The 25,530-nt window shown below is 37.5% G+C and overlaps 1 protein-coding gene across 8 annotated transcripts in view; it reads left to right on the plus strand.

Annotated features, from left to right (window-relative positions):
- Positions 1 to 1,061: 1,061 nt before the first annotated feature.
- The window catches only part of LOC132097600 (pre-B-cell leukemia transcription factor 3), an 86,121-nt gene continuing 61,652 nt past the window's right edge, over positions 1,062 to 25,530 (plus strand). The window contains exons 1-2 of one of the 8 annotated variants that reach the window (XM_059503439.1): positions 1,062 to 2,676; positions 3,372 to 3,451. In XM_059503439.1, the coding sequence (XP_059359422.1) occupies positions 2,480 to 2,676; positions 3,372 to 3,451 (277 nt within the window). In that variant the 5' untranslated portion in view covers positions 1,062 to 2,479. The remainder of the gene's footprint in view (positions 2,677 to 3,371; positions 3,452 to 25,530) is intronic. The other 7 variants (XM_059503441.1, XM_059503440.1, XM_059503443.1 and 4 more) reach the window with 7 other exon arrangements.

Here is a 25,530-nt window from a genome sequence, read left to right on the forward strand (position 1 = left end):
TGATTTTCTGCATATCTGATTATTCACTCTTTAATTAGCCTGTGTTAATTTCCCGTGTTGAGTGTGTCAGTGATGGAGGCAGTCCACTGGGCCTTCAGTCAGATCATGCACTATGGAACGGGACTTTCTGGTGCCAGCTTTCACAAATTCTCAGCGTAGCGTCACATGTTGGTGCCTTTGGAAGGGTGTCTGATTGACTTTCTTACTGTGCAAAAATTAACAGCTCTGTTTCCTCGGTGTGTGTCTCCGATTCTTGGTAATTAGTCCCATCACATCAGTGGCTGTCATGTCACAAGTGCAACCCTGCCGTAATGCATTACCTCAGCTATGGCACCAGAGGATTTCATAATTAATATTAACCTGTAGGTACATACAGTGTCTCATGGCAAAGTGCAACTTTTTTTCTTTTCACTCAAAAATAAAATTGAAATTGGCTTTTTTGTACCAACTGATCAAATTAGTGCCATAAATATTGTCTGAATGCTTTCGAGCACTAAATATATAACAACATGATTTAAATAACGTTAGATGAAATAAAAAATTATTGAACGCATCAATGCAATGTAATTAGATGTGAACTGTAAACTTTAATAGAATAATTATACAAATCTGTGTAACGTAGTGGAGTTAGCACATATATTTCCTTGGTAATCGTTTTTTGTCAGTGATGAGCTCTTATTTACCTCAGCACGAGAACAAAACTCCAACAAAACCGTGTAGGTTTATGACTTTGAACAAAAGACGCGTATTTTAAAGCGCAAAAACGCCAGCCTACGTGAAATGTAGTGATTTGGAATCGAAAATACAGTGGTTTGGCGGGAAACCCAGAGTGGGTTTAGTAAAGACCGGAGGAAGCGCAGATATGTTTCAGTGTGTCTCCTTGCTTCAAGCCCACCGAGCAGTCTGCTACCATAGCAACTGCCAAGGAGCGCTGCGAAGCGCCGCCTGCTTTTGCAGTAGATGTCACCCTTGGCAACGGCCAATCAGAAGTTGATATCTCTCTGTACAACCGTAGCAAAGGTACTGTGCTCTGAAGGCGGGCGTTCTTGCTCAGCGGGAGCCAGCCGTTGGTCCTTGGGGCCGTCGCTCAATCGCGGACTCTTTGCTGATTGGTTCACGGCGTCTATTTCCAATATTATAAACATGTCCTCTGCTTTCCTACCCCTACGAGCACGGCTTGTTGGAGGCGACCATACTATGGTGTAAGGAAGCGAAGGGGGCCCGTGCAATTCATTATTAGTTTGAATCAGACAATATAAAACTCCGACCTTTTGTTTGTTTTATTGGAAATGGTTATAATGTAACGGCATGTTAATACATGGACGCTCTTTTAAATGAGGCACGCTTAAAGTGGAGACTTAAACGCTGTTGATTTGATGTTCTGGTCTCATCATTATCACCACCAGCAGTATCATTAGTAGCTAACTGGCATTTTGTTTTCGGGGGCTTCGGCGAGAAGTGACAAGAATCTAAGACCCCTCCTCTACAGGGCGGAGCGTGCATTTTGATGTCGATTTTGTATCTTTTTTTCTTCTCTGACACGTCCGCACTGAGTGAATGGCATTGGCACATTGTCAATCGCTCACTACCGCTGCCATCAAACAACATAAAGCACACACAGCCCGCGCGCTCGACTCATAAATTTCCGCCAGCAGATATTTTTGCGCATCGCTTTATGGCGCGTGATTAATTTTTTCGCCAGTTTTTCTATTTTCCCTACTGAAAGTAAGAAAACTTTTTTATACGTTTTTCTATATATATTTTTCCCTTACAATCTTTATAGCTCTGGTCGCCGGTGCTGATGGTTTAATTTATTTCACTCGGCTTCTTTTATTTTCTTATTTTATTTTTTTGGAAAATCGTTTTAAAGGCAATATTTTTGCCTGTTGTTCACACTCAGTGTGCGTATTTTTAATTATATAATCATTAATTTTAATTAATCGTTACTTTCCATCAAAGGCATGGGATGTTTTGCTTGCAACTCTTTGTAATAGGCTACTAAGGATTTGTCCAAGTTTTCCAGAAGTGCACAAGGCGAAATTATCCTAAGAAGACCGAAAATAAGAATTCCAGACATCTGCAAAGGACCCAGCTCTTCTAAGAAAAAGACAAATTGGCATGAAGATTCGGACAGGATTGAACGGGCAAGCCACTGTCACCTGAACGCTGAAGTTTACTGAAATAATAGGCACGAAATAGCATCGCTCATTTTTCTCCGATGGACATTCGTACAGGAGGATCAAAGACGATTTAAATCTTTTCCATAAAGTGATTCCTGGGACATCAATTCTACTATATTTCATCCAGCGATTTATCGTATCTGCTACGTTGCTTCACGGTCAATATTTTGTGCACGATAGCGACCCGTTAACCACCGCACATGAAATAATCAAGTTGTTTTTGCATGTGCATTACCCGACTTTAATTTCACCCATCTTAGTGACTGAGCACGAGCGCATTGATTGTGTTGCTGCGGACTATGGACGAGCAAGCCCGGATCATGCAGGCTCTCGGCGGTGTCAGCCTGGCCGGTCACTCGGTACAAGGAGGCATGGCTCTGCCGCCTCCACATGGACACGACGGAACCGATGGGGATGGAAGAAAACAAGACATCGGTGACATTCTGCATCAGATCATGACCATCACCGACCAAAGCCTGGACGAGGCGCAAGCAAAGTTGGTGCATTTTTACGTTTACATTGTTTTGTTCAGAAAGTATTTATATTCATGCTTTCTTATTTGATTTGTAAAATAGCTTACTAGTGCTTCCACTCACACGTTACAACAGCTAACTTTATTTTACAGTTCTGTCCACTCATTGAAACCCTCGTCCCAACTCTAATTTTTCACAAATGTTAATACAGTAATACATTGAGTAACGTTTGCATCTGAACTCCAGGTGGCCTTGTCACAGGTTATAATGACAATGTCTCAAGTTATAAAGTTTAGACAGAATATCATAGTTACTTTTCACTAAACTTGTAGCTGATATAAAAAAACTAGCCTCTGAGAATGATACACAGGTAAAGTAGCCTTACACAACACATGTGGGCATCTCATTAAAAGTTTCTACATCACAATTTCCTACTTATAAACTTAAGAAGGCCTTGAAACTTTTACAGCCCTTAGCAATTACAAAATGTTTTTGTTTACAATGAATATAAATATTGGCTAGTAATTTTACGTAGCTTTGTTTTGAACTTCTCTGATGTGTCTAAATCCAGCTTTGCCTATATGCTTTTATCACCTTTAATCTAATGCAGTTTAAGGTTCAATTTAAACTTGAGACTTAATGTCTTATTAAGTTTTAATGTGACGGAATTATGAGTTTTAAGTGACTATATATCAATCTCGTTTCTTGCTCCCAAATGGCACAGGAAACATGGGCTCAACTGTCACAGAATGAAGCCAGCCCTCTTCAGTGTCCTCTGCGAGATCAAAGAGAAAACAGGTAAGATAATGCATGCCCCAACACAAGGGCAAAATTACGCACCGACATCTCAAGAAGAAAAAAGCAACAATACAGTGCCAGTAATCCGTCAGACACCGCCATCTTTACTGGTCTTTCTTTCTTGCTTTATTTTTTTATTTATTTTTTATTTTTTATTTGGTCGTCAGCGGGATCCAGTTGTACCAAGCCATATCTAGCATCCACATTTCCGTTTCTTACTTCTGAGAATTAATAGTAATAATTGGATTTCTAAGAATAAGACTGTGAAATATGCACCGATGAGCTCCCCCCTCCCTCTGCGTTGCATCGTGAGGCTGAACTGAGTGCCTTCTTCTGGGGGCATGTATGAGAGAGGCACCCCGGCAGTTCCCTTGTTTACAGCGCGCTATTCTCACACCATCCATTTAATCTTTCAGGACCCACTCTTGTTGAATTGTTAGGCAATTATGCATCTTCGGGATACTCTTCATTTGTCATTGAGGATATGTTTAGTGCGGGGTTGGTGTTGTATATCAGGCTTGTTTTGTTTAATTGTACTACTACGAGCCCAGTGAGCGTCTACGCGTGTTCGTGGTTCTGAGCGCAGTCCAATTCCAGCGATCCTCTGCCTAATTATGCGACCAATTTACTGGATAATTATTGGCAGTATCGGCGGTCCTGCAGTTAATTATTGCCCCCATTTTATTATGAAAGACGCCAGCGCTGTGAAGGTGACATCGTTCTCCGACACGTGCAAAGACGCTTGGCTTTATAGTGTCGTCGCCGTTGTTTTTTTTTAATTATTATAATTTTTTGTGTCTCTGTGTGTGAAAACGAGCTTGTTATTTCTGATAAGGAATTTTCGATATGCCATTTATTATTACTTTGTTGGGAGCCTAACTTGTAAAAAATGTTTAGATCATAGGCTACACATGGGAAAATATTTAAATCCTAATAATCTTATATTAATTTATGCAGTTTATACTCAATACTAGGTGTGTTTAAAACTTAATATGGATTTCTTTATCAGTAATTAAATACAAAGTGGTTAAAAAGTGTAATGAACTGTAAGTTGTCACTTTTGCACCACTTAAAAATTAAAATTGTAATTAAACTTGATTTAATTGTTATTTTATTTTACTGAGCACTGACGGAGGCAGGTGTTAATATTTGTTTGTAAATTTCAATATTTAACTAATGCAAAACATTGATCCTGAATGGCAGGCTTACTTTAATTTATCACTAACACCATTTAGGGACCTTCTGTAAATCAATTTTTATTGCAGAAACACGAACGCAGGTTATTTTGCAAAATGTTTACTTTCCTGTGGCTCGTGTGTGACATCACTTTATTGTAATTAGAAGTGCTTTATAGAAATTAAGAAAAATATATTTTAGAAACAAACAGAAATAGCCGATTTCCACTTTTTTTTCTGACATTCAAGCACCTCAGAAATAGTCTGTCGCGCGCGCACTGTAAATGAAGTCCAATGATATATACAGCATCAATTCAGCACGTGCGTTACCAAAGCTATACAGCCTGCCCCAATGACACGGAACATTAGCATATGTCACTGTCTCACAAAAGACAGTTTATTTTTTTCTTTGAGGGAAGAGAATCAGATCAGTACGTCCAGTAGCTTAGTAGATGTAGTTTTATATGCAGTTTTTCCTTTATGCTGCGACGGTTAACACGCGCGTGATGTGCGCAAAGGCGCGCGCGTTCTGCAATCATGCAGGGCGCAGGTATAAAGAGAGAATGACCACATAACCAGATATGCAGAATCCAGAGAGACCCTAAGATAAGGGGCATTTACCAGGAATGTGCAGTATGTATTGCTGGATAATGCGAAAGGAGAATAGCAGAGCGAAACCTGTAAGGTGAGCCCAAAATACAATGGCAAACGCACTGAATTAGACTAATAACTGTGCTTTTGTCTTTGCTTTTTAATTTTTAAGCATAAGAAAAGGGAAGTTTATTTTATATGTTGTGTTGAATACACATATGTGTTTTGAAATAAGCATGTTTTTGAGTGCTATTTAAAAAATAAATAAAGTAAACTTTATCGTATGTATGATGAATGTATGAATATTAATAGGTTCACAAATTACACATTTAATTTTTGATAAGGAAAGAGATGGTCAATTCACATACTAGAGCTTAAATCTAGTTTTTGAACAAAGATGAATACAGTAATGTAATGGCATTCAGATATCAGTTCATGTGTTTATCATATCTCAGTGTGGTTGTATAGGCAGATTTGTGGCCTTTGTGTGGCTTATAAGCAGAAGTGACTGGAGGAAGATCATAAAACTTAATGAACTTCTCGGCCGTTAGAGGTTTCAACTGCGGGAGGGCAAGGCCCTGATCCACTGCCCGGTCTGCTTGAGTTGTTCTTTATGCCTGTTCAGTAATGGAGGGAATGAGGAAAAAAAAGATAAAGAAATTAATTACTAAATGCTGTCGCTGTATCGTGACAGCTTAAACTGGCTACTGTTGTGTCTCAAGAAAAGATGAATAGTTGCAAGACAATTTTTTATTATTATCATTATTATTTTACATTTGCATTTACATTAACATTATGTGATCTGGTGTGAGGTGTTTTTTAAATATATATTAATGTAATATATGTAATATGTAATATATTAGTATATTTAAATAATACTTAAATATATTACATTTAATATATATATATATATATATATATATATATATATATATATATATATATATATATATATATATATACACACAAATACAAATTTTTTTTTGTATAGCGCTATTTACGATACAAATCATTACAAAGCAACTTTAGAAAATTTTAGAAGATTACGTTTCTACAATATTTAGTAATAGCTTATAAGTGGTGACTCACAGTTTGTGTGCATATGAGAGGATTTTTCAGACGATGAACATTATTAACAGCAATTATTATATGATGCAATCACACTTGTAGCAATATTTGTTAGTTCTGTTTGTATTACTTAATAATTTTATATATATATATATATATATATATATATATATATATATATATATATATATATATATATATATAATAACTTGTTTGCTTATGAGTGAATTGTGTGTTAGTGTATATATAGGTGTAATCATGCAATACTTTTCTTTCTAAAGTCTATTCTTGTGTTTTTAAATATTATCCATTATTTGCTTACAAATGCAGTTAAATGTAAGTGCATTTATTGCATTATTTCTGAGAAAATTTTCCATTTAATGTTACACTGTACAAGTATTTTGATTATTTTAAACCTACCTCCAGCTGTTGACTGTGGTTTCATGTGCACCTATCATGTTACGTGTAATACAGCTATGTCCCTTATTACATTATAGCTCTAATTAAATATGCATAAAGAGTAGAGTCCCTAAGTATGCTAATTTTTTAAATGAGCTTGTTTACTAGCTCAGTTGCTGTAATCTTGCTTAATCCCTTTGACGCTGCCTGTTTGAATGGTTTCTTTTTTTCCTCCGTCTTAACGCATCCAGACTAATTTCCTAACAAGCTTCATTCTGCTAATTTGTTTATTAACTCTGAAGTGAACACAAGCATGATATTTTCCTGTTCCGTACATGTATGTTCGCTTTTTATTGTTTCCCGCTATCTGAAATAATATCACGAAAGCAGTTTTTTTAAAACTGTTAACTGGTTTTATAAATAGACTAGTGCAGCAGTACCGATGCTTAATTTACCAGCTATAGCGTACAGTTATTGAGTGATGAAGGAAGCTGTCGCTTTCTTCTTTTTTTTCCCTCCACAGGCCCGTTGAAGGACATTGTCTCATCAGAGTGATAAGAGATACTTCCACTGATAAGCATGCTACTACTGCTACTCCTTGTTATTGTTTTTCAGCCAGACACATCTTCTGGAGGCTTTTTTCTCCATTAACGCACCACACACATACCTAGTGAATACTTAGTGTCAGAGCAGTATTTTGCATATCGTACTCAACAGATGTGTAGAAGAAATGAGAAGTTGAGGGGTTGTTGTCAGGTTTTGGTGCAGTTGCAGTGAAAGAACAAATGTGAAAAAGTTCCTGAAAGTTATGGGACAATGCATGCACATTTAGCACAGTCTCTGACATTCTGACAATTTACGACTGCTGTGGAGATTTTTTATGTTTGTCTTTAACCCAATCATTTTTTATTACAGATTTTAAAAAGTAGCAAAAATTTTTTTGTTGCAATTAGCAATCTTTATAATTTAGCTTAGTGTGTGTGATTTTGATATTGTACAGTTTGTGCCATGCAGTCACTGCTAAATGTATCTCTCTTTATACAATAAGAGAAAATGCTAACAACTGCCAGTGCTGATGTATGAATAAGTTCCAATTGGAGAGATTTCTTGGCCTTGTATTTGTGAATCGCAGCAGAGAACAGAGCTTTGAAAAGATGAAACATTCATTGTTGCTTTTGGATCTGATGCAAAGGGGGCTTAAAGGCGAAAAAGGGTAAATCAAACCTGAAGTGTTTTTACTGTAGCTATGTAAACAGTGAGAAGTAAAAGCTGTGTATGTACATCTGTTTGTAGAGCGAGCAAACAGAGATGATGTGTGTGACTGTTCGGGATGCATGAGTGTGTTAAGAGTGTGTACCTTTGCCTCGTCTATGAGAATGTCAAGGATGTGCGCATTTATACCCCAAAACTGCCTGATCTTAACTTCTTATCTCTCATTGCGAAGGTTGTGAATGACAACCGTCGTGTTGACGAGTACAGAAACGTGCCGAGTTAATTGTCAGATTAACCGCAGATTACCACAAATTCAAAGTCTTGTCGGACTGATAGGTTTGAGTTGTTTTTGGGGTCCCCGGGGCACCGCGGAGAATCGGCATGAAAAAATGTTCTTTCTTTCTCTCTTTCAAAGAGTGGCTGGGCTAGATGATGTGAGGGAGAGAGGGTGGGTAGAGGAGGAGAGGAGAGAGATACATACATGGTGGATAAATGGATACAAGCTTTTTGCAATGCAAAGCTGTCTGTAGTGTTGGGGAGCTTTCTTGGCACTCCACTAACTGCTACTGGAGGCCCTGAGTAGATTTCCCCATTGCTAATGCCCTGGAAGTATTAATTCACTTTGATATGCTAATTAGAGGGCATTATGCAAGAAATGAGATTAAGTGGCAGCGTGAAGTCATTTGCCTGTCAGTAAATTGAGTGTTTTTAGCAGGAGGGGTTTGTTTTTTTTCTTCTTCCCTTCGACTTTCTCTCGCTTTTGCATTTAAATGAATCAAATGAAGGGAATATGGCAGAATGCTTGAAAATCATTTTTTTGTTAGCAGATGCTGTTTTTTTTTTTGCTCTCCCTTTATTTATTTTATTTTTTTTTCCCAAGTATCTGTTTTTCCAAGGAAGTTAGTGGTCTTTGTGAGGTGGCTATTTTTTTCATGTTTTTCTGCAGAATCCTTTGAAATACATGTATTATACAATGTCATTCGCTTCCGCTCCTGCTAACATTTCATTTGGAGGTGTAATTAACAAAACAGATTATTTTAGTTTAATTTCTGTGGAGCTTATATTGTTTCTAATCCCGGGACAGCAATGGAGGAATCCCAGCAGGAAGGGTGAAAGAAGTCTTAACGTGTGAAGAATAAACTTGTCTGGTTTGTTTCGAAAGGGAATACAGAAGTGCAGCGGCGAATTGAGGAAGACCTCTGCTGGGTTGACTGTGTGCTAATCAGACGGCGCATGTGTGTGTGTGTGTGTGCGCGCACGTTGTTTGCTTTCTCTCCGCCGGTAGAGAGCAGGGCTGGCGGCAGCAGTGGCAGATGCAGCTGGAGCAGCGAGGAATAACAAAGGTGAAAGATTACCTCCATATGGCATTTCTGACCAGGAAAGAGAGAAAGAAAGGAGAGGGGTTAGGTGTGCTCTGAAGCAACACTCCTTTCTGAAGTGAGGTTTAATCAATACAGAGAGATTACAGAAAACTATTACAGGGCCAAAATCATAGGCTCCTCTTTCTCTCGGTTTCTCTCCTCTTCCCTTGTTTGCTGCCTCGGCGGCGGCTGCCTGCCTATTGACTTGTTGTTTTTCTGACCTTTGACTCATCAAGTTCAGAAACGGGAGGTCTGGAGGAGAGACTGCAGGAAGCCGGCAGTGTGGCCCCCGCTGTGCTGTTCCCCTCACACACACACATGCGCGCACACACACACGTACGCTGTTTTTCAGCTGCGTGTTGTTATTTGTGCATCCGCGGCGAGACCCTTCTTTGTGCACTCTGAACCGGCTGAATTAATTTGTAGGCACCGTCGTAATTAACCACATGCGAGGCTGGCTAAAAGCATTACCTTGAAAAAATGGAATGCAAGGATTTCGAGAGTAAGCGTTTCTTAAACCCTCGGGGACCATTCATTTTGAGGCGCCCTGACAAAGCGGTAATGAGCCAACTAAATCTACCCTGAAGTTAATTTGACATCTGCTGGGTTATTGTTGTTATTACTTGAATTGTTATTGTTCTATTTTTTTTTTGCCATTTATTTTCTATTTTTTAAATAATAGGGTGGTAAAATAATCTGAAAGTGATATTTTCAGTATCAATTGATTGGATTATTATGAATGTGACGGCTCATTTTAATACTCCGTAATTACAGATTATTAATTAATGAGAGAACATACTCATTAATTGTTTGCTAATTACGAAATAACAAAGGAGCACTTAACCATGAAACTATGAAAAATTGACTCCGGCTCGTGAATCATATTTGTGTAGGTGGGAAGCCGTGCGTCTCAGTCTCTTTATGACATCATCATGAACCCAGTCGTTACCATCCAAAGTAAATATTAGTGAGCACCACCCTCCTCTCTCGCCTTTAGTTACAATAGCACAATCTTTTTTTTTTTATGTTTTTGTTTTTTTCAAATGCCTGAGTAAATGTATGCAGCCTGCAATAGAAAGCCATTCAGCAGTGGAGACAATTGACTTTGGGCTGCTTTTTGTTCCCGTCTGCCCCAGCGATGCGTCTGCAGTGACAAGATAGTGTAAGGCAGAATGGCTTCTGCTCAGCAGGGCGCCTGGACTCCTGAATGCCGTGGCCTCTCTCTCTCTCTTTATCTCTCTGTCCTTCTCTCTCTTTCTCTGTTTCTTTCCATTACATGACTTGGTGTTTGAAAATCGAGGAAGAGTGACTGCTATCTTCCTTACAGTGCCGTAAAACCCTTTGCTTTCTGCTGGTGGAAGGTGGGTATGGAAAAGAAAGAGCAGATGAAGGAATTAACAAAAGAAAAAGCGAGGGTACGGATGGATGTCAGGCTTCCGAGAGGTAAAAAGAATGCAAAAAAAGGAGAAGGGAAAATCTGTAATCGCAAGCATTCACGTGCTTGGAGCATTTGTCTTTTTTCGAGGAAATGTTCCCACTCTGTGCCTTGTCAGACATGTTTTTACATATGAGGCTAATCTACTTCTTGTTGCATATGGCAAAGGCTTTGCGGCACAAATAACGTGCCTATATACAAAATGCACTTACATTCACATCAGTATGATTTTTCACTGTACTTATCCACCATAGCTTCAAATCTTTAACTGAGATAAAAAAAATAAAATAAAAAAAAAACATCAACAGTTGATTTTTTTGTTTTTGTTTATGCTTCCTGTAACACATTTGCTATGCAAATAAGCCTTTTATGGTGTAAAATTTTGGCAGGATTGTTAGGAAATGTCTCGATTGTACATTTAGCAATGGCAGAGGTGGTGAAAATGCTGTTGGAATGGCTCAGAATGGCTCTGTTTTTTGACAGAGACAGAACATGTTGCAGGTCAGATTCAAACCTGTTTTCTCACATGAGCAGCAAGGTTCAGTGTGTCTAGATTTACAGCTAACATTTAGACTTTTTCAGTGATTGTATATCTCAGTCTCCTTTGGGTTCAATAAAAGGTACTGTCTTGATAGAAAGTGTGACTTTAATAAGCCACTGCAGTGTTTCTCTATATGTGGTCTGTGCATTAGGAAAGAGAATATACACCTCCCTGGAATATATACGGCTTTTAGAGACATTGTCTTGTATTTGCTTGTCTTATTCATAAATTGCCTCCTGATTCCTCAACACACACACACACACACACACACACACACACACACACACACACACACACACACACACACACACACACACACACACACACACACACACTCCTGTCCAACTCCTTCTCCTTCTACTCAGTCTAAGATGAGCTCACGTTTCATTTAATTATCTCTGACTACAGATTGCCCCTGTAACCTGTCTATGAGGAAGTGGACATGAAATAGTTGATCTTTTTAAACTCCTGGCCAATCAAGAGCAAGATTTCCATATCCACTTTTACCTCATAGTTTTATTTTGTGTGTTTATATATAAAACACTAATTCTTTATGATATATGTTTTTTTTTCCTCCTTAATGCTCGACCTACACTTTACCCAGTGTCACATGCATGCTCTTTATATACATGCACACACGTATTCCTCAGATGCGGTGACTGCCGCAAACCTCTGATGAATCTCACATCACCTTTGAATTGTCAGCTATCCTTTGCCGTTTAACTAAATTGTGCTCTGTATTGAAACATTAAATTTTCATTTAAAAAAAGTAAATGTTCCCACCCGGCGCTGCTGTTTTAATATTTTACATCCCCCCCTCACCCTGTCATCTGTATATGAAATAAGTGCAATTTGTGATGCGTTGTCATCAATAATTTTGTCACCAGGGCGTAAAAGCTGCGAAACACCCATCCACCCACAGCAGTGTTTGTGTCACATACGGAGCAAACTGTGATGCGATGAGCATTGCTAACGTTGGCCAAACGTTCTGGATATGATATTTGTGTAACTCAATTCATAGAGCGCTGTCTAACACGGGTCCCATTTGTTATTGACACAAGGTTCATGGGCTGTTATGTGCAGTTTTATATAGATATTTTCAATATTGCAAGCAGTGGTACTGCATCCGGTAATGGAAATAAAACCTTTTTTTTTTTTTTCTTGAATTATTCTCAGTGTTGTGTTACATTGATTTATGTTCAACATGGTAATAAAATAAAGCCAGGGCTTTCAACCAGAAACCCCCTGGGGGCTCATGAAGGTACTGTAGGGGTCCTTAGACTTACAAAGAATATTTTTACATATATCTCAAAGTGTATTTCTTTAAATTTATGCAAACTCTTTTATCATCTGATTTACATTTATGTTCTGTGTTGGACAACAAATTGGCACAATGAATCAAGGGCATAGAAAACGAAGTAAAGGTAGTTTTTTTCCAAGCATTTTTATTGATTGGCAGAGGGTCTAGTTGTGTGGTCCCCATGTCAAAAAAGGCTGACTGTCCTTTAAATTAAGGAAACATTATCGGGAGCCCTTGATCACGTTTAGGTTTCAGGAACGACCTGGAAAACTACAGTTGTGCAGTACTTACAATTATTCCTCCTTTACTACTCCTCATACTGCATGATTATTAATTTTGCAGGTGATTGCACAATCCGAGTGCATTACTCAATTCCGTCTCAAAATCTTTATAGTGTCCCACTGAGGTAATGTCCAAGTGCTTGCTGAGGCTTTCTTGGGTCACCACTCTGGTTGCACGACCCCGATCTGCACGGCTATCCAGCAGAACCTGCATCACTGTCAGAATGCTTATTAGCACAAAAAGGGTCAGGTGGGAGGGGAGGGGAGGAGAGTGGTCCTCTCATTGTAATGACATCGCTATTTATAGATCTCCATTTCATTAGCCTCCTCTGTTTCAGTGGTGAGATTTCCTCAAGGGGCAGAAGATGCAAGTCCATATACTTCCTCATGTACCGTCCTCATGTGTGTAATATGCAGTGTTTGTCGATGCACACTTGTTTTTCTAGGACAGAACTACTGCATAGCCATGTCTCTTTTCCTGTATTTTTTTTAAATATTTGGATTCATTTTTGTAGGTATAATATGGTTGAATTTAATCAGTGGAGTTATGTTAATATTTATTTATTTATTTGTAATTTAATTTTAATTCAATTCGATGATAGTTATTACAAGCATATATTTTTTAGAGAAAGTTAACATTTTGTTTATAATTGCATGGATATACTGATTTACTAAGTTCACTCCTCTATGCAAAATTTGACATTATAAGGATTGTTTTAAAAGTAGTTTACATGTAGAATGTGTTTAGAATATCTGGCAAATATGCACGTAATATGTGCACAGTGCATTTTTCGAGCTCAGGCAAGTTGCCTGATGTGTGTGCAGAAATCCAAATGTTTTTTTTAATGGTAAATTAGACTGAAGTATAAGTCTGTGTTTTATTTTTTAGCCTAAGGCAGCATTTCTGGGTCTTATTCTCCCCACAGCACTGCTCTATCCTCTCCTCTTCCTATTTGCATTCCTCAAATGAAGTCCCTGTGCCATTGTTCCTTCAGCATTTCATACGTTAGAATGATATATTGAAAGCAGAAATGGGAAAAAGACTGCAACGCAATGAAATTTTAATCAGCGTCTTCTGCTGCTTTAACAAGGCAAATAATTCTTATTGGCTGCTGTGTTAAGATTTCTAATATTTAATTCATAACAAAGCTGGCGTTATTCTGCAGCGGCCTTGACAAGCCTCGCTTCGCCTGCATGGAACAGCGTTAAAAAAAAACCTATAAGCAGACGTAAACGTCCGGAAGCTAGTGGGCAGTCCTCAAGAGTGGTTTCTAAAAAATCGACTACTAGGCATTCCTTGGATTTAATCACTGGAGGGGTTATGTATTGATTGATTTGCACTTATTTATTTAACATCAAGAAACCGGCCTAATGCCATCGCTCACTTTGACTGTAGCGTTTTCGGGTTAATGCTCACACGTTTAATGCCCCCCCCCCCTTTTTTTTCCTGGTTAAACATACACTCCCTTGAATAAATGGCCCTCACATAGTTGACAGGAAGTTTTAAAGCTAACCCACTACTATAACTGAAAAGTTAAATGCTAATGTTTGTGTTTTTGTGACCATGGGGACATTTACACTCTTGGGTGAGGAAACAAGAAAAAAAGGTATGCAGGCTATGTAGTCTATCTCACAGAGAGTAAACTGTTTAACTCCTGACTGAACGAGTGAGATTTACTCTACGTGTTGCTAACGCTGCTGGAGGGAATGCTACTTTACCCAACTCTTCCATTTTTATACATCCCATCAGTTAAAGAACCCAAAAGCCTCAAATAAATGTAACATCGTTAACACTTGAAGGTATCCTTGTTGCACTTTTTGTTGCATGTACTTACTATTAAAATAACATTTATTTATGCATAATTACATCTAAGTTACCCTAAATCAATCCCTAATCCTAACCCTAACCATATAGTAAGTACATGTAGTTAATTAATACTCAGTACTTAAATGTATAATTACACTGTAACAAGGACACCTTTAAATAAAGTGTAATTGTATCTTTTCTTTTTCAAGAGTACATAGTCAGCTGCCTACATAGACAACATTTTAAGGCATCATAAATGCTGTTTTAAATGTAGTCAATTATTATGCATAAATCCAATCCAAAGGCAGCATCACATTTGTGTCTTTATGTAGATGGCAGTTACAGAAAGTTTTGTGGTGAGCTTGGGTAATAAACAAATTAAATAAAAATAAATTCAAATATATTTTAAATAAATTATACATACATAGATAAATGCATGGCAACTGCAAGTGAAATATATGCAGTGACCATTACCATTTAAAAGTTTGAAAAGTTTGAAAGTATTTGATGTTTTTGAAAGAAATGCTTATTTCTTTCATCGCTGCATTTACTTGATCAAAATTACAGTAAAACAATATTGTGAAATATTGTTACAATTTAAAATAATTATAAATAATATTTTGAAATGTCATTTATTCCTGTGATGGCAAAGCTGAATTTCCAGCAGCAATTAATACAGTCTTCAGAGTCACATGATCCTTCAGACACTATTAGGCTGATTTGTCTCATTATCAGTATTAAAGTCAGTTATGTTGCATAATTTTTTTTGTGGACCCCACCCCCCTACTGACCCCATTTTTTTAACAATAACGTATAGATAGAAATAGATCAATGTGATTTAAACATAACTGTTTTATCCAACATTTATATGTATTATGTATTTTTTTATTAGAGTAACACACCATTAGTTAAGCAACCGGACAACTTTGAACTTGAGATCAAATGCCAGTTGAGCGAACGCTATTTATGTTCCACAAAGATTTTCCATCTACGTAGAGCGTTCCAAATCAGTCACTTATGATGTTCCATGATAGTCAGAAGGCAGCTGACTGTGTAGGCAGAAGGAAGCAAGGCAGCTCTCTAGGTTTTGGAACAGAGCTTGTCTCTTCACCCTAAGCCCTTGAAGTTCATTTTTGTAAGCTGAAGCAACGGAAAGATGGCGCAGGGCCAGCCGGAGCTAGGTGCTGTCTCATGTATCAGTGAGAGGGGCAGATCCTGTTCTGGGCTCATGGTGAAATGGCTTAATTGGTGTCAGAGCCCCTGGGATAGTCTCTCTCTTTCTTTCTTTCTTTCTTTCTTTCTTTCTTTCTTTCTTTCTTTCTTTCTTTCTTTCTTTCTTTCTTTCTTTCTTTCTTTCTTTCTATCTGGTTATCTCTCTCTCTTTCCCTTTCTCTCTGTATGTTCTGAAAAGCGACTCCTCATCCTTTCTCCTCTCTCCTCATCCTCTCTCCTCATCCTCTCTCCTCTCCTCTCCTCTCCTCTCCTCTCCTCTCCTCTCCTCTCCTCTCCTCTCCTCTCCTCTCCTCGGTCAGAGCTGCTTGAATGAGGAGTGAGCAGCACCATAACAATGCTTGCTGATGTTTGGGATGACAGAAATGAATACGCACTCAGTTCCTGGGAAAGTGGTGATTAATGGCAGTGAGTAGGGGAACACTGTCCTCTCCTTCTGCTACAATTTGATGGGGATTGAAAAGCAGCAGAAGAAAAGGAGCAGGTCTTTATTCTCTCACAACGTGGAGGTCATTCTGGAGTACATTATTTCTATTTCCTGCTGCCATTCACTCCATTTTCTTTCCTGTTCTCACTTCTCCATCCTCTGTGTTGTGTTGTTGTCAGTTGGAGGTCCTCATGGAGGTCCTTGCTGTGATATTGTTCCAATGAGGTGCTGACGGTAGTGGCTGTATACTGCCCCAGAAGTTTGGACTTCTTTTAAGAAGTCTCTTATGCACATCAAGGCTGCAAAAATACAGTGAAAATAGTATTATTGAAGAAATATTTTTGCAAATTAAATGATTTATTTAACAACTATGTCTATTTGAATATATTTAAAATGTAATTTATTCCTGTGATGGCAAAGCTGAATTTTCTTAGCATTATCCTCCGTCTTCAGTGGCACATGATCCTTCAGAAATCATTCTGACATGGCGATTTTGCTGACCAAAAAACATTTTTTAATCATTATGATCATTGTTAAAAAAGTGGTGCATTTATGTTGTGAATTTATGTATCATTTTAAGTAAAAATAATATATGAGGAGAAAAAAAAGAAGTGTAGATGAGTTAAAAATTAGTTATGCAATGCAATGAAAAATAGAAAAATAATTTGTTATATTAACTATATATTTATATACACACACACACAATGTAAATATTCAATATACTTGTCAAAACTACATTTTATAGCCCAGTAGAATCATTCATATATAAAGTACAATTCACAGAATTAGACAAGATCTGATTTTGTGCACACCAAGTATTCATGCCTTCATATCAGTTAAGATAGTGAGGTTAATTACTGTCACCAAGTTTTTCTCCTCTCTCTCTGTGGCAGTGGCAGGGTCCCAGGGACATCGCCTCAGTTACTTGTTAATTCATTTAATCAGGGATCTTGGCACTCTGCTCTTCTCCTGGATGGTGCAGTAATCTTATTTAGAGCGAGACGCAGGGGAAACCGCATGTCCGCGACCTGATACTTTCATCCCTGTCAATACACACAACGCTCCACTCAGCACAGCAGGGTTCTGACACGAGCTGCTCCATCCTTCCCCGTGCAGTAAATATGTGCACTTCACATTTATTTTCATGCATTACTCATTTTGTTTGGTCATCAGACAGATGAAATAAGTTCCACTCTTAAGTCCTTTGTATCCGGCTTTTGATTTAGAGCTCAAATATCAAATCCTCTTTTTGATAATGAAACTTGCAGTGCACGGTTTCATTTCGCATCAAAGTTGAAATAGCTGAACCGAATTCGATGACATGCGGTGGTCGCGATATCATTATCTGTTGTGTCCTACTAGAGACGGCATGCATTTTTAATCATGTGTGCCATGGCGCTCTGTTCATCCCTTCACGTAACTCCTTACATTTCATATAAGAGCAGAAAAACAAGAGGACCAGCGATCGAAGGCCTTTGGTGAAGGCTCGTAGCTGCTGAAATGTAAAGTGTGGGTTTAGACACTGGCCACTCTGCTGACAGCTAGATTTTTTTGCTCACTTTTGCCTCTCAAATAAGCAGCAGCTCTGTCAGAATGATTGATAGCGATTTGTTTTACGTGGCACAGTTTGAGATTTTTCACTCTTTTTCTGCCTTACAAGGAGTTGGGAGTTTTTAGAAGTGGAGCAATGAGTTTAGTAAAAAAAAAAGGCTGTCATTAATAGACAGACGAGTGCTAAAGAGGGTTTTTTCGATTTCACACAGTAACTACATGTCAAATATTGGTCTTAATGATCTACTAAAATAGTTTAACTCTTGGCATCCTTTTTTGTAGTAAAGTTGATGTTTTTCTAACAAATATTGTACTTTCTTTATATAATTGAAAACTATATAGTGTGTGGGCGAAATGAGAGGAGAATTAGCTTGTTTTTTTTTTTATCACATAGCACTTCATGGCCTTTTTAATTTGCCCTAGCCTTTAATCTAATCATGTTCTGTAGACTAGTGCATCCTAACCCATGCTAATGAAGATTATACACCAAGGGCAGAGGGAGCGTTTCTCATTTTCCTCTTCAAATTATTGACACTTTCAACGAGACACCAGGTGTATAGTAACATTCTTATCATGTATTTCAGCTTATGTGTGTCTGCTAATTCACCACTTACATTGAGTCTGTAACTGGCTTTTTTTCTGGAATATGATGAGCACTATATGTGTTTTGTGCATGTTTGTGTGCACGCAGAGCATGGTCATAGTCGCACGGGTCCGCAGGGATGGTAGTGTAGCAGAGTTAATTTATTTAATGACTGAACCTCTCCTGTCTCCTGAGTCCTGATTATTCTCTCTGCCTGATGAGAGCAGAGATAGAGTGCAGGAAGAAATAGAACACACACACACACACACACACACACACACATGCAATAATAAGCATTTTAAAGTGTGTTTTATTGTAACACAGTATAATTTTATTTAAAAATGCAAAAAGAATTCTAATTATCTTAAATTATATAAATATACATATAAATATATAGAAAGATAGATAGATACATATTTTATCCAATATTATAACTAGACTGTGCACAATAGTGTGCATCCTCTACCCCTCCTCCTGTCTATCCAGGCACCAGTGATCAGGCTGGACTGTAGGGCACACTGCTAACACACAGGGTCTGCAGTAGAATGGAAGCACTGGACCCTTGAGCTCAACCTGAACTTGGAATGAAGTAATGAAAACACAACATGATGGCTCAGAGGATGAGAGAGGAGAGCTAGAGCGAGGGAGAGAGTAGGAAAGTCAACGTATAGCATTTCCATAAGCCAGCGGAGGGTCGCACAAACTGGAAATGATTTCTTCAGGCATTCGCTGTCAAGTGTTATTCAAATAGCGCCAACCTCATATTTGAATAACAGCCGACATTTTGAATTAATTAATCAGCCGAGATAGTCCAGGGCCTTTTCTCATTAGCAGACGGGTCAGGCCGGAGAAGATATATGCTCTGGTGATGATATACTTGTCTTTAATCGTGATTTATGGAGATTTGCAATCGCACACAATTTGTCAGAGGTTCCGGGAGCATGCTAAAAATAAATAGATAACAAAACAGGACAGAGCATATTTCATTACCTGATCTTTGATTGATCTGGCAATGCTGAAAAAAAAAGTTTTTCTTTTGCATTTGCAGGAACTATCACTTTTGCATTTTCATGTTCCTTTTGGTGCTGTCAGCTGTTTTTCTACTGCTGTTTATTGCCAATAGTGGGATCTTTATGCAATCTTTATAATATTATAATTTAATATTATTATTATTATTAATATTAAACTATCAATGTAAATACAATGCCAATGTACGTATACTTGATCAAAAATATGCTATAATTTAGGCCTAATACTGTTAATTTTACTATTAATTTTATATATATATATATATATATATATATATATATATATATATATATATATATATATATATATATATATATATATATAGGTTAATACACTGGTGATTAGAAGTTTAAGTGATTAGCTTATGCTGGTGATTAGCTTATGCTCACCAAGGTTGCATTTATCTGATCTAAAATACAGTAAACAGATGAATATTGTGAAATTTAAAAAAAATATATATTTTTTTCTATTTTATTTTATTTGCAAATGTAGTTTATTCTAGTTATGGCAAAGCTGACTTTTCAGCAACCATTACTTAGTATTCAGTGTCACATAATTTATATTTCAGCAGTCAGTGCTGCCTAATATATTTGTGGAAACTGATACTTTTTTTTTTTCCAGGATTTATTTTTTGAACAGGGTTTTTTGTAACAATGTAAACATCTTTTCTGTCACTTTTGATTAAGGTAATGCATCCTCGCTGAATACAATTTTTAATTTCTTTCAAACTGTCCTCAAACTTTTAAGTGGTAGTGTATAACTATCTATAACTTTCTCTCAGTACGTGTCCTAAAATAAAGATGAAGCGCTCTGTGTCACTGCCCAATGTAAATAACATCCCGCAGTGTTGTTGACAGTCCAGTGTTAAGCAAACTGTCACTTCTCTTCTCTTGTTTAGTGTTGTTCAGTACAATTCCAGAGATGCGTTCTGATTTAAAACAGGGATGACGGTCTGCTGCTGTGGTTTCAGATCTGAAATATAGAACATCAAATTAATTTTTATTTATCCATCCATTAATATGTATTATTTTTTAGTCTCTGTTTGTGTTCGCATAGGTAATACATTCAAGTCCAGGCAGCTTTTGGCAAAGGAGCAGTTCACATCTAGGATTACACGGGCCTAGTTGGAGTCGTGCTTAGAGACTCGTTAATGTGCTTGTGTTTTCAGACGAATTAATCATTCCTCCTGCCAGTATTTGTGGACTGTCAAGTGGACTCGCTCTAAGTGTGTATGTATACACTCGTAAGTACTATGTATGTTTAGAAAGAGAAAAGTTCAGCGCTCTGTAAAATAAAGGCCTGCTGGTTTGTGGTTTGGTGTTTGTGGGTGTTTGCACGGGCTTGTGGCGGTTAAGCGTGTAGAGCAGGAGTTTACGTTGTAATTGGTATGTCTGGTGCCGAGCAAGGGCTGCGTGTGGAACTGTTACAGAGTAATAGGAGAGGCGATCTTCTAAATGCCTGAAACAGCTGCTAACTACGTCTGACTGTGTGTTTCAGCATTAACACTGCCCTAACAAGACTCAACCAGCTGCCTGCCAACACAAGCGTTTACACTAGACTCCCAAAGCAGTTCTTTTAAAAATGTTTACCGCTGTCTAAAGTACGACGTGAAAATGCGCCAAGCTTCCTACAGGTAATAGGAATCTGTGCTAATAACATGTTAGCACCTTTTCAGTGAAGTGCAAATAGAATTTTCTCTATTTGACTTTTTTCCATTGTGTATTTTTTTTTTCACCATATGTAAATAGGACATATAACACCACTTCCCAAGATGCATTCATAGATTTAAGCATTAATTGTTTAAACTTCTGCAATGTGTCACTACATTTCACAGGAAACTAATTAGATGTTTCTGCATCTCACATGTTTTATCCCTTTAGGTGTTTTAAGTCTTCATTAAAATGTGGTGAACTGCATCTGTGTGGATGAGAGTGTCAGTATATTTGTGTGTGTCTGCGTATGTGTGTGTCTGCATACATATGGGCAGGGGGTAGATGTGCCATATTGGCGTGCGGCCTTCATATAATGCAGCACAGCGCTGACAAAACATTCAAATAAATTGCTGTCATGAAGTCCAAACGCCGGATCCTGCGATTTTTATCTGACGGGCAGAGGACTCAAAATGTGCCACCCTGACAGCCGATGCCGGGACACCTGTGACAGAGAGAGAGAGGGAGATGGAAAGAGAGAGGGATGATAGAAATCTAGATATGGCTGATCCGTTACACCTCAGCACTCATCAATGCTTGATATTAGGAATGTAAGAAAAGAGCCATGCGTGTTGCGAGACATGACTGGGAGAGGATGTGTCATCATATATCTTGTCAACAAGCTGCGGATGTCACTTTTGGCACCATTGGACAACTGCTGTCATGAGAGCAGGTTTTTTAGTTTTTTTTTTTTTTACTAATTTTTACTTGTAGTTCTTAGACATAGTTTAAATTTATACTTTTTTTTAAATTTTTTTTAAATTAATTTTAAATTTTTAATTTACATGACATTTTCAGACATTGGATACAAATTTCTACATTTATTTCTAAACATTTTATAGTTTGCTTACCTTGTAAGCTTACAGTATATCTGCTTCCAAATTTACTGTCATTTATGGTCTGTGATTTTGATTTATTTATTTTACAAATTTAATTTAATTTTAATTTAATTAATTGATTTTTAACTAATATTTGTTTTTGGCTGCACGTTTCTGTCACTACAGCTGTTTATACTGTATACATTCCAAAGTTTCTTTATCACACGCTCCAATGCATTACATCAGCTTCTCGTTTTTGATGTTATGAAGACACTAAACAATCATTTCCAAATAGCAATGCTGAAAAAGCTTGTTCTTGATTCAGCCCCACATATTAATATTAAGCTTGAAATCTGGCTTTGTCATTTATTGACAACAGAGGAACAGCAGAAGGATGTTGACATTGTGACGAGGGGCCTTCCTCTGTGTCTTACATTCTCTGTAGCATTGTTATTTTGCTCGTATGCCATCTTAATGAGAAATAGAGCCTCATTATGATTTTAAGGATGAGAGGGGAAAGCTTTTAATTAATGATATGTAAATGGTTCTGAATTGATTATGTTACAATATCAAGAGAGATGGGTAGAAGCTGTGGTGTAATATATTTTAATTAAGAATTAATTAAAAATGATGGCAATTTCAGAAAGCCTCACAGAAAATAGTGGAATTTACTCTCAGTCAGAAGTGAATTAGCCTCTGATTAAATGAATGCCTTGTATTTATAGCATGGTTATTTTTATGCCTCGCCAGGAAGAATTACACATTTGCTCTGATATAAATTAGCACTTGTGTCTTGGTGGTCCACCAATCGCTGGAATGATTGGAGGTCATGTGACTTCTGTACATTCTCATAATCAACCAGGTTCTCTAATTGATCTTAATTTGGAGACATTTTCACATTTTATATTTTTCAGTCTGATATGCCCTCTCTCTATCTTTCTCTCTCTTCACATTGTGATGGAGGCTTTTATTGCTTTTATACTGAGCCAATGACCTTTTTGCATTTTTCTATTTTCATTAAGACATTATTAAGTATGTTAATTAAGCCGTTTTCTTACAGTAAGTGTGATTTTTTGTGTGTGTGTGTTTTACTATCCTTATGGGGACTCAATTTGGTTCTCAATGCAGGCAAAACCTGACCCACCGACATACTGTATTGAATCCGTCTATATTCATAGACATAGTCTGACACATCAAACACAAAAACTGTCTAACTTAAATAAATTTGAGATCTTAAATATCCATATACTGTTATATAGTCTATATGCATTTTTAAACACTGTGGACCGAGACGCAAGAATTGACAGAGTTTATCACAGAGTCGACACTCCAGAGAGAGTGAACTGTGAACATCGGAAGACACTGATTAACCTTTAGCTGCATAGATCTTCCAGTCCTTTGTTCGGAAAGAGAGACGAGAGAGAAGATGCGGTTCTCAGGAGTGTAGGAGGTGGCAGAGAGGCCTTTGTTCTTGCCGCTGCGTAGCACACGTTTCAGGAAAGATCTCCCCCGCGATCAATGGAAGCGCGGCTGGGATGGGAGTAATCGAGGTGGGGGGTCCCTCGAGGTCGGGTTTGATTGGAGTGCTAAGTTTGGTGTTGAAAGGCAGAGGGGAGAAGCCTGCTGTATCTAAATGTATCTAAAGGCATTAAAAAGTATATGCATGTGTATCTGATGTCAGTTTTGGTCCTGGACAACTTTATTTTGCATTTCTTTATTATTTACTTTTATTATTTATTATTTAAAACATTAACTTATTTTTTTAAATACTTTTTATTTTATTTACATTATACTAAATAAATCAATAAATCAGTTACTTTATAACTTTCAATAATTAACTTTTTAAATGAACTACATTTTAATTTGCGACATTGAAATAAATAAAATATTGAACTATTTTTTAAATATTCATTTAAACATTTTAATACATAAAAATACATAGAAATATTGTTTTTTCTTGCTCGAATGCTGCTTTAAAAAACATTGATTGATCATGATTTTGTGTGAGTGTTTTTCTAGCATGTTTCTATGTTGTTCATATGCAAAGATGGTGAGGCTTATGAAGGAGGACAGCTAATGTTAGTTCTTCTCTCTCTCTCTCTCTCTCTCTCTCTCTCTCTATCCCTCTCTTTCTCTCTCTCTCTCTCTCCCTCTCTCTCGGTCGAATTAGATGACAGTACTAAAAATGTTTTAACAGCGGTGCTCAATAGATTCCCTTCTGAATAAATGGAGTGTTTAAGAAAGAGAAATAGAGCGAGGCAGTGATAGGAGTCTAAACAGACAGCATGGAAAGCAAGAGAAGGACAGAAGAAGTGAAGGGGGTCAGCATGTAAACGGGGGGTATCAGTTCCATTCCCTGCAGAGCATCTCTCTCTCTCTCCCTCTCTTGCGGTTCACATCCCTCTCTCTCGCCCACCCACCCATGACTGGTCGAGTCTCGCTCCTCTCTTCGACACCTGCAACCAGTTGCAATACATCACTGTCAGGTCTGCTTTCCCCACCCATCCGCACATGTGTATGCTCACGAGTGTGTGTACGGGGAGAGTTGAGCGCTCCTGACACACACTCCCCGGTGGGAGCGGTTGTAGGTGAGGGTGCGTATGGAGATGCCAGGTCCCCTCACCACCCTCCACTGCTCTCACACTCAAAATATCATTCAAATGGAAGGCTGAGGATTTCTATTTTTTGTCCATGGGGCGATCTGAATGCATCAAGGTGTACCCGTGAGATCTCTTTGGTCAGAAGCGGCTCTGATTGGCTACCTCGTTTAGGGCACTTTGATCTAGCTAAAACACTTGGTTAGGTTTAAGGTAGTCTAGCACTGACAGACATTCAATGCTTTGCCCAAGTCTTTTTGACATTGCGACCAAAGAATCACCCATAAGTTTCACACTATCTTAGGCAATGTTAGAAATTCAGTTTGGAATTCCTATTTTGAAATTTCACACTGTATAAAATATAAACCACGGGTTAATGTTCTTATTTGCATATTTGCAGAGCCGGATATACAGAGAACAAGAATATTTAATGAGGCAGACAAGCACTGTATAATTGGTTGTTTGTTGCTAAAATTTAAATGTTTTAGTTCATCCAGAAAAGAAAATTTCTGTATAAATGCAAGAATCAAAACATAGTATAGTTTGGTATATAATTTGATAATATAATATAATAAGAGTATGTAAAATGTTTATTTTATTAATATATTTATTTAAAATCATACTTTTTAATTTAAATATATATTTTTTATATATTATTTAATGGTTCAAACCAGAAAAAACTGTTTTGCTTTTCAAATAAATATGCCTCCTTTTTTTAAAGGATGTTTATGTATTGTACTGGAAAACCGGATGTAATCACTTTTTTTCAGGCTAATAAAAAACATGTGAACCCTTATTTCTAGTAACAGAGTAAAGCATCCAATCAGAACAGAACAGATCTTATTGTTTTGAGTAAGCTCTTGTCATGTTTGTTTACAGTATGAATCAGATGGTCTGTCAATAATTCGCAGTTATCCCTTTTGCCGCCGAAAGGTTTATTAAGGAGATGTTAAAGAGGCTAGCAT

Source organism: Carassius carassius, chromosome 21 (genome assembly GCF_963082965.1).
Source record: "Carassius carassius chromosome 21, fCarCar2.1, whole genome shotgun sequence".
NCBI lineage: Eukaryota > Metazoa > Chordata > Actinopteri > Cypriniformes > Cyprinidae > Carassius > Carassius carassius.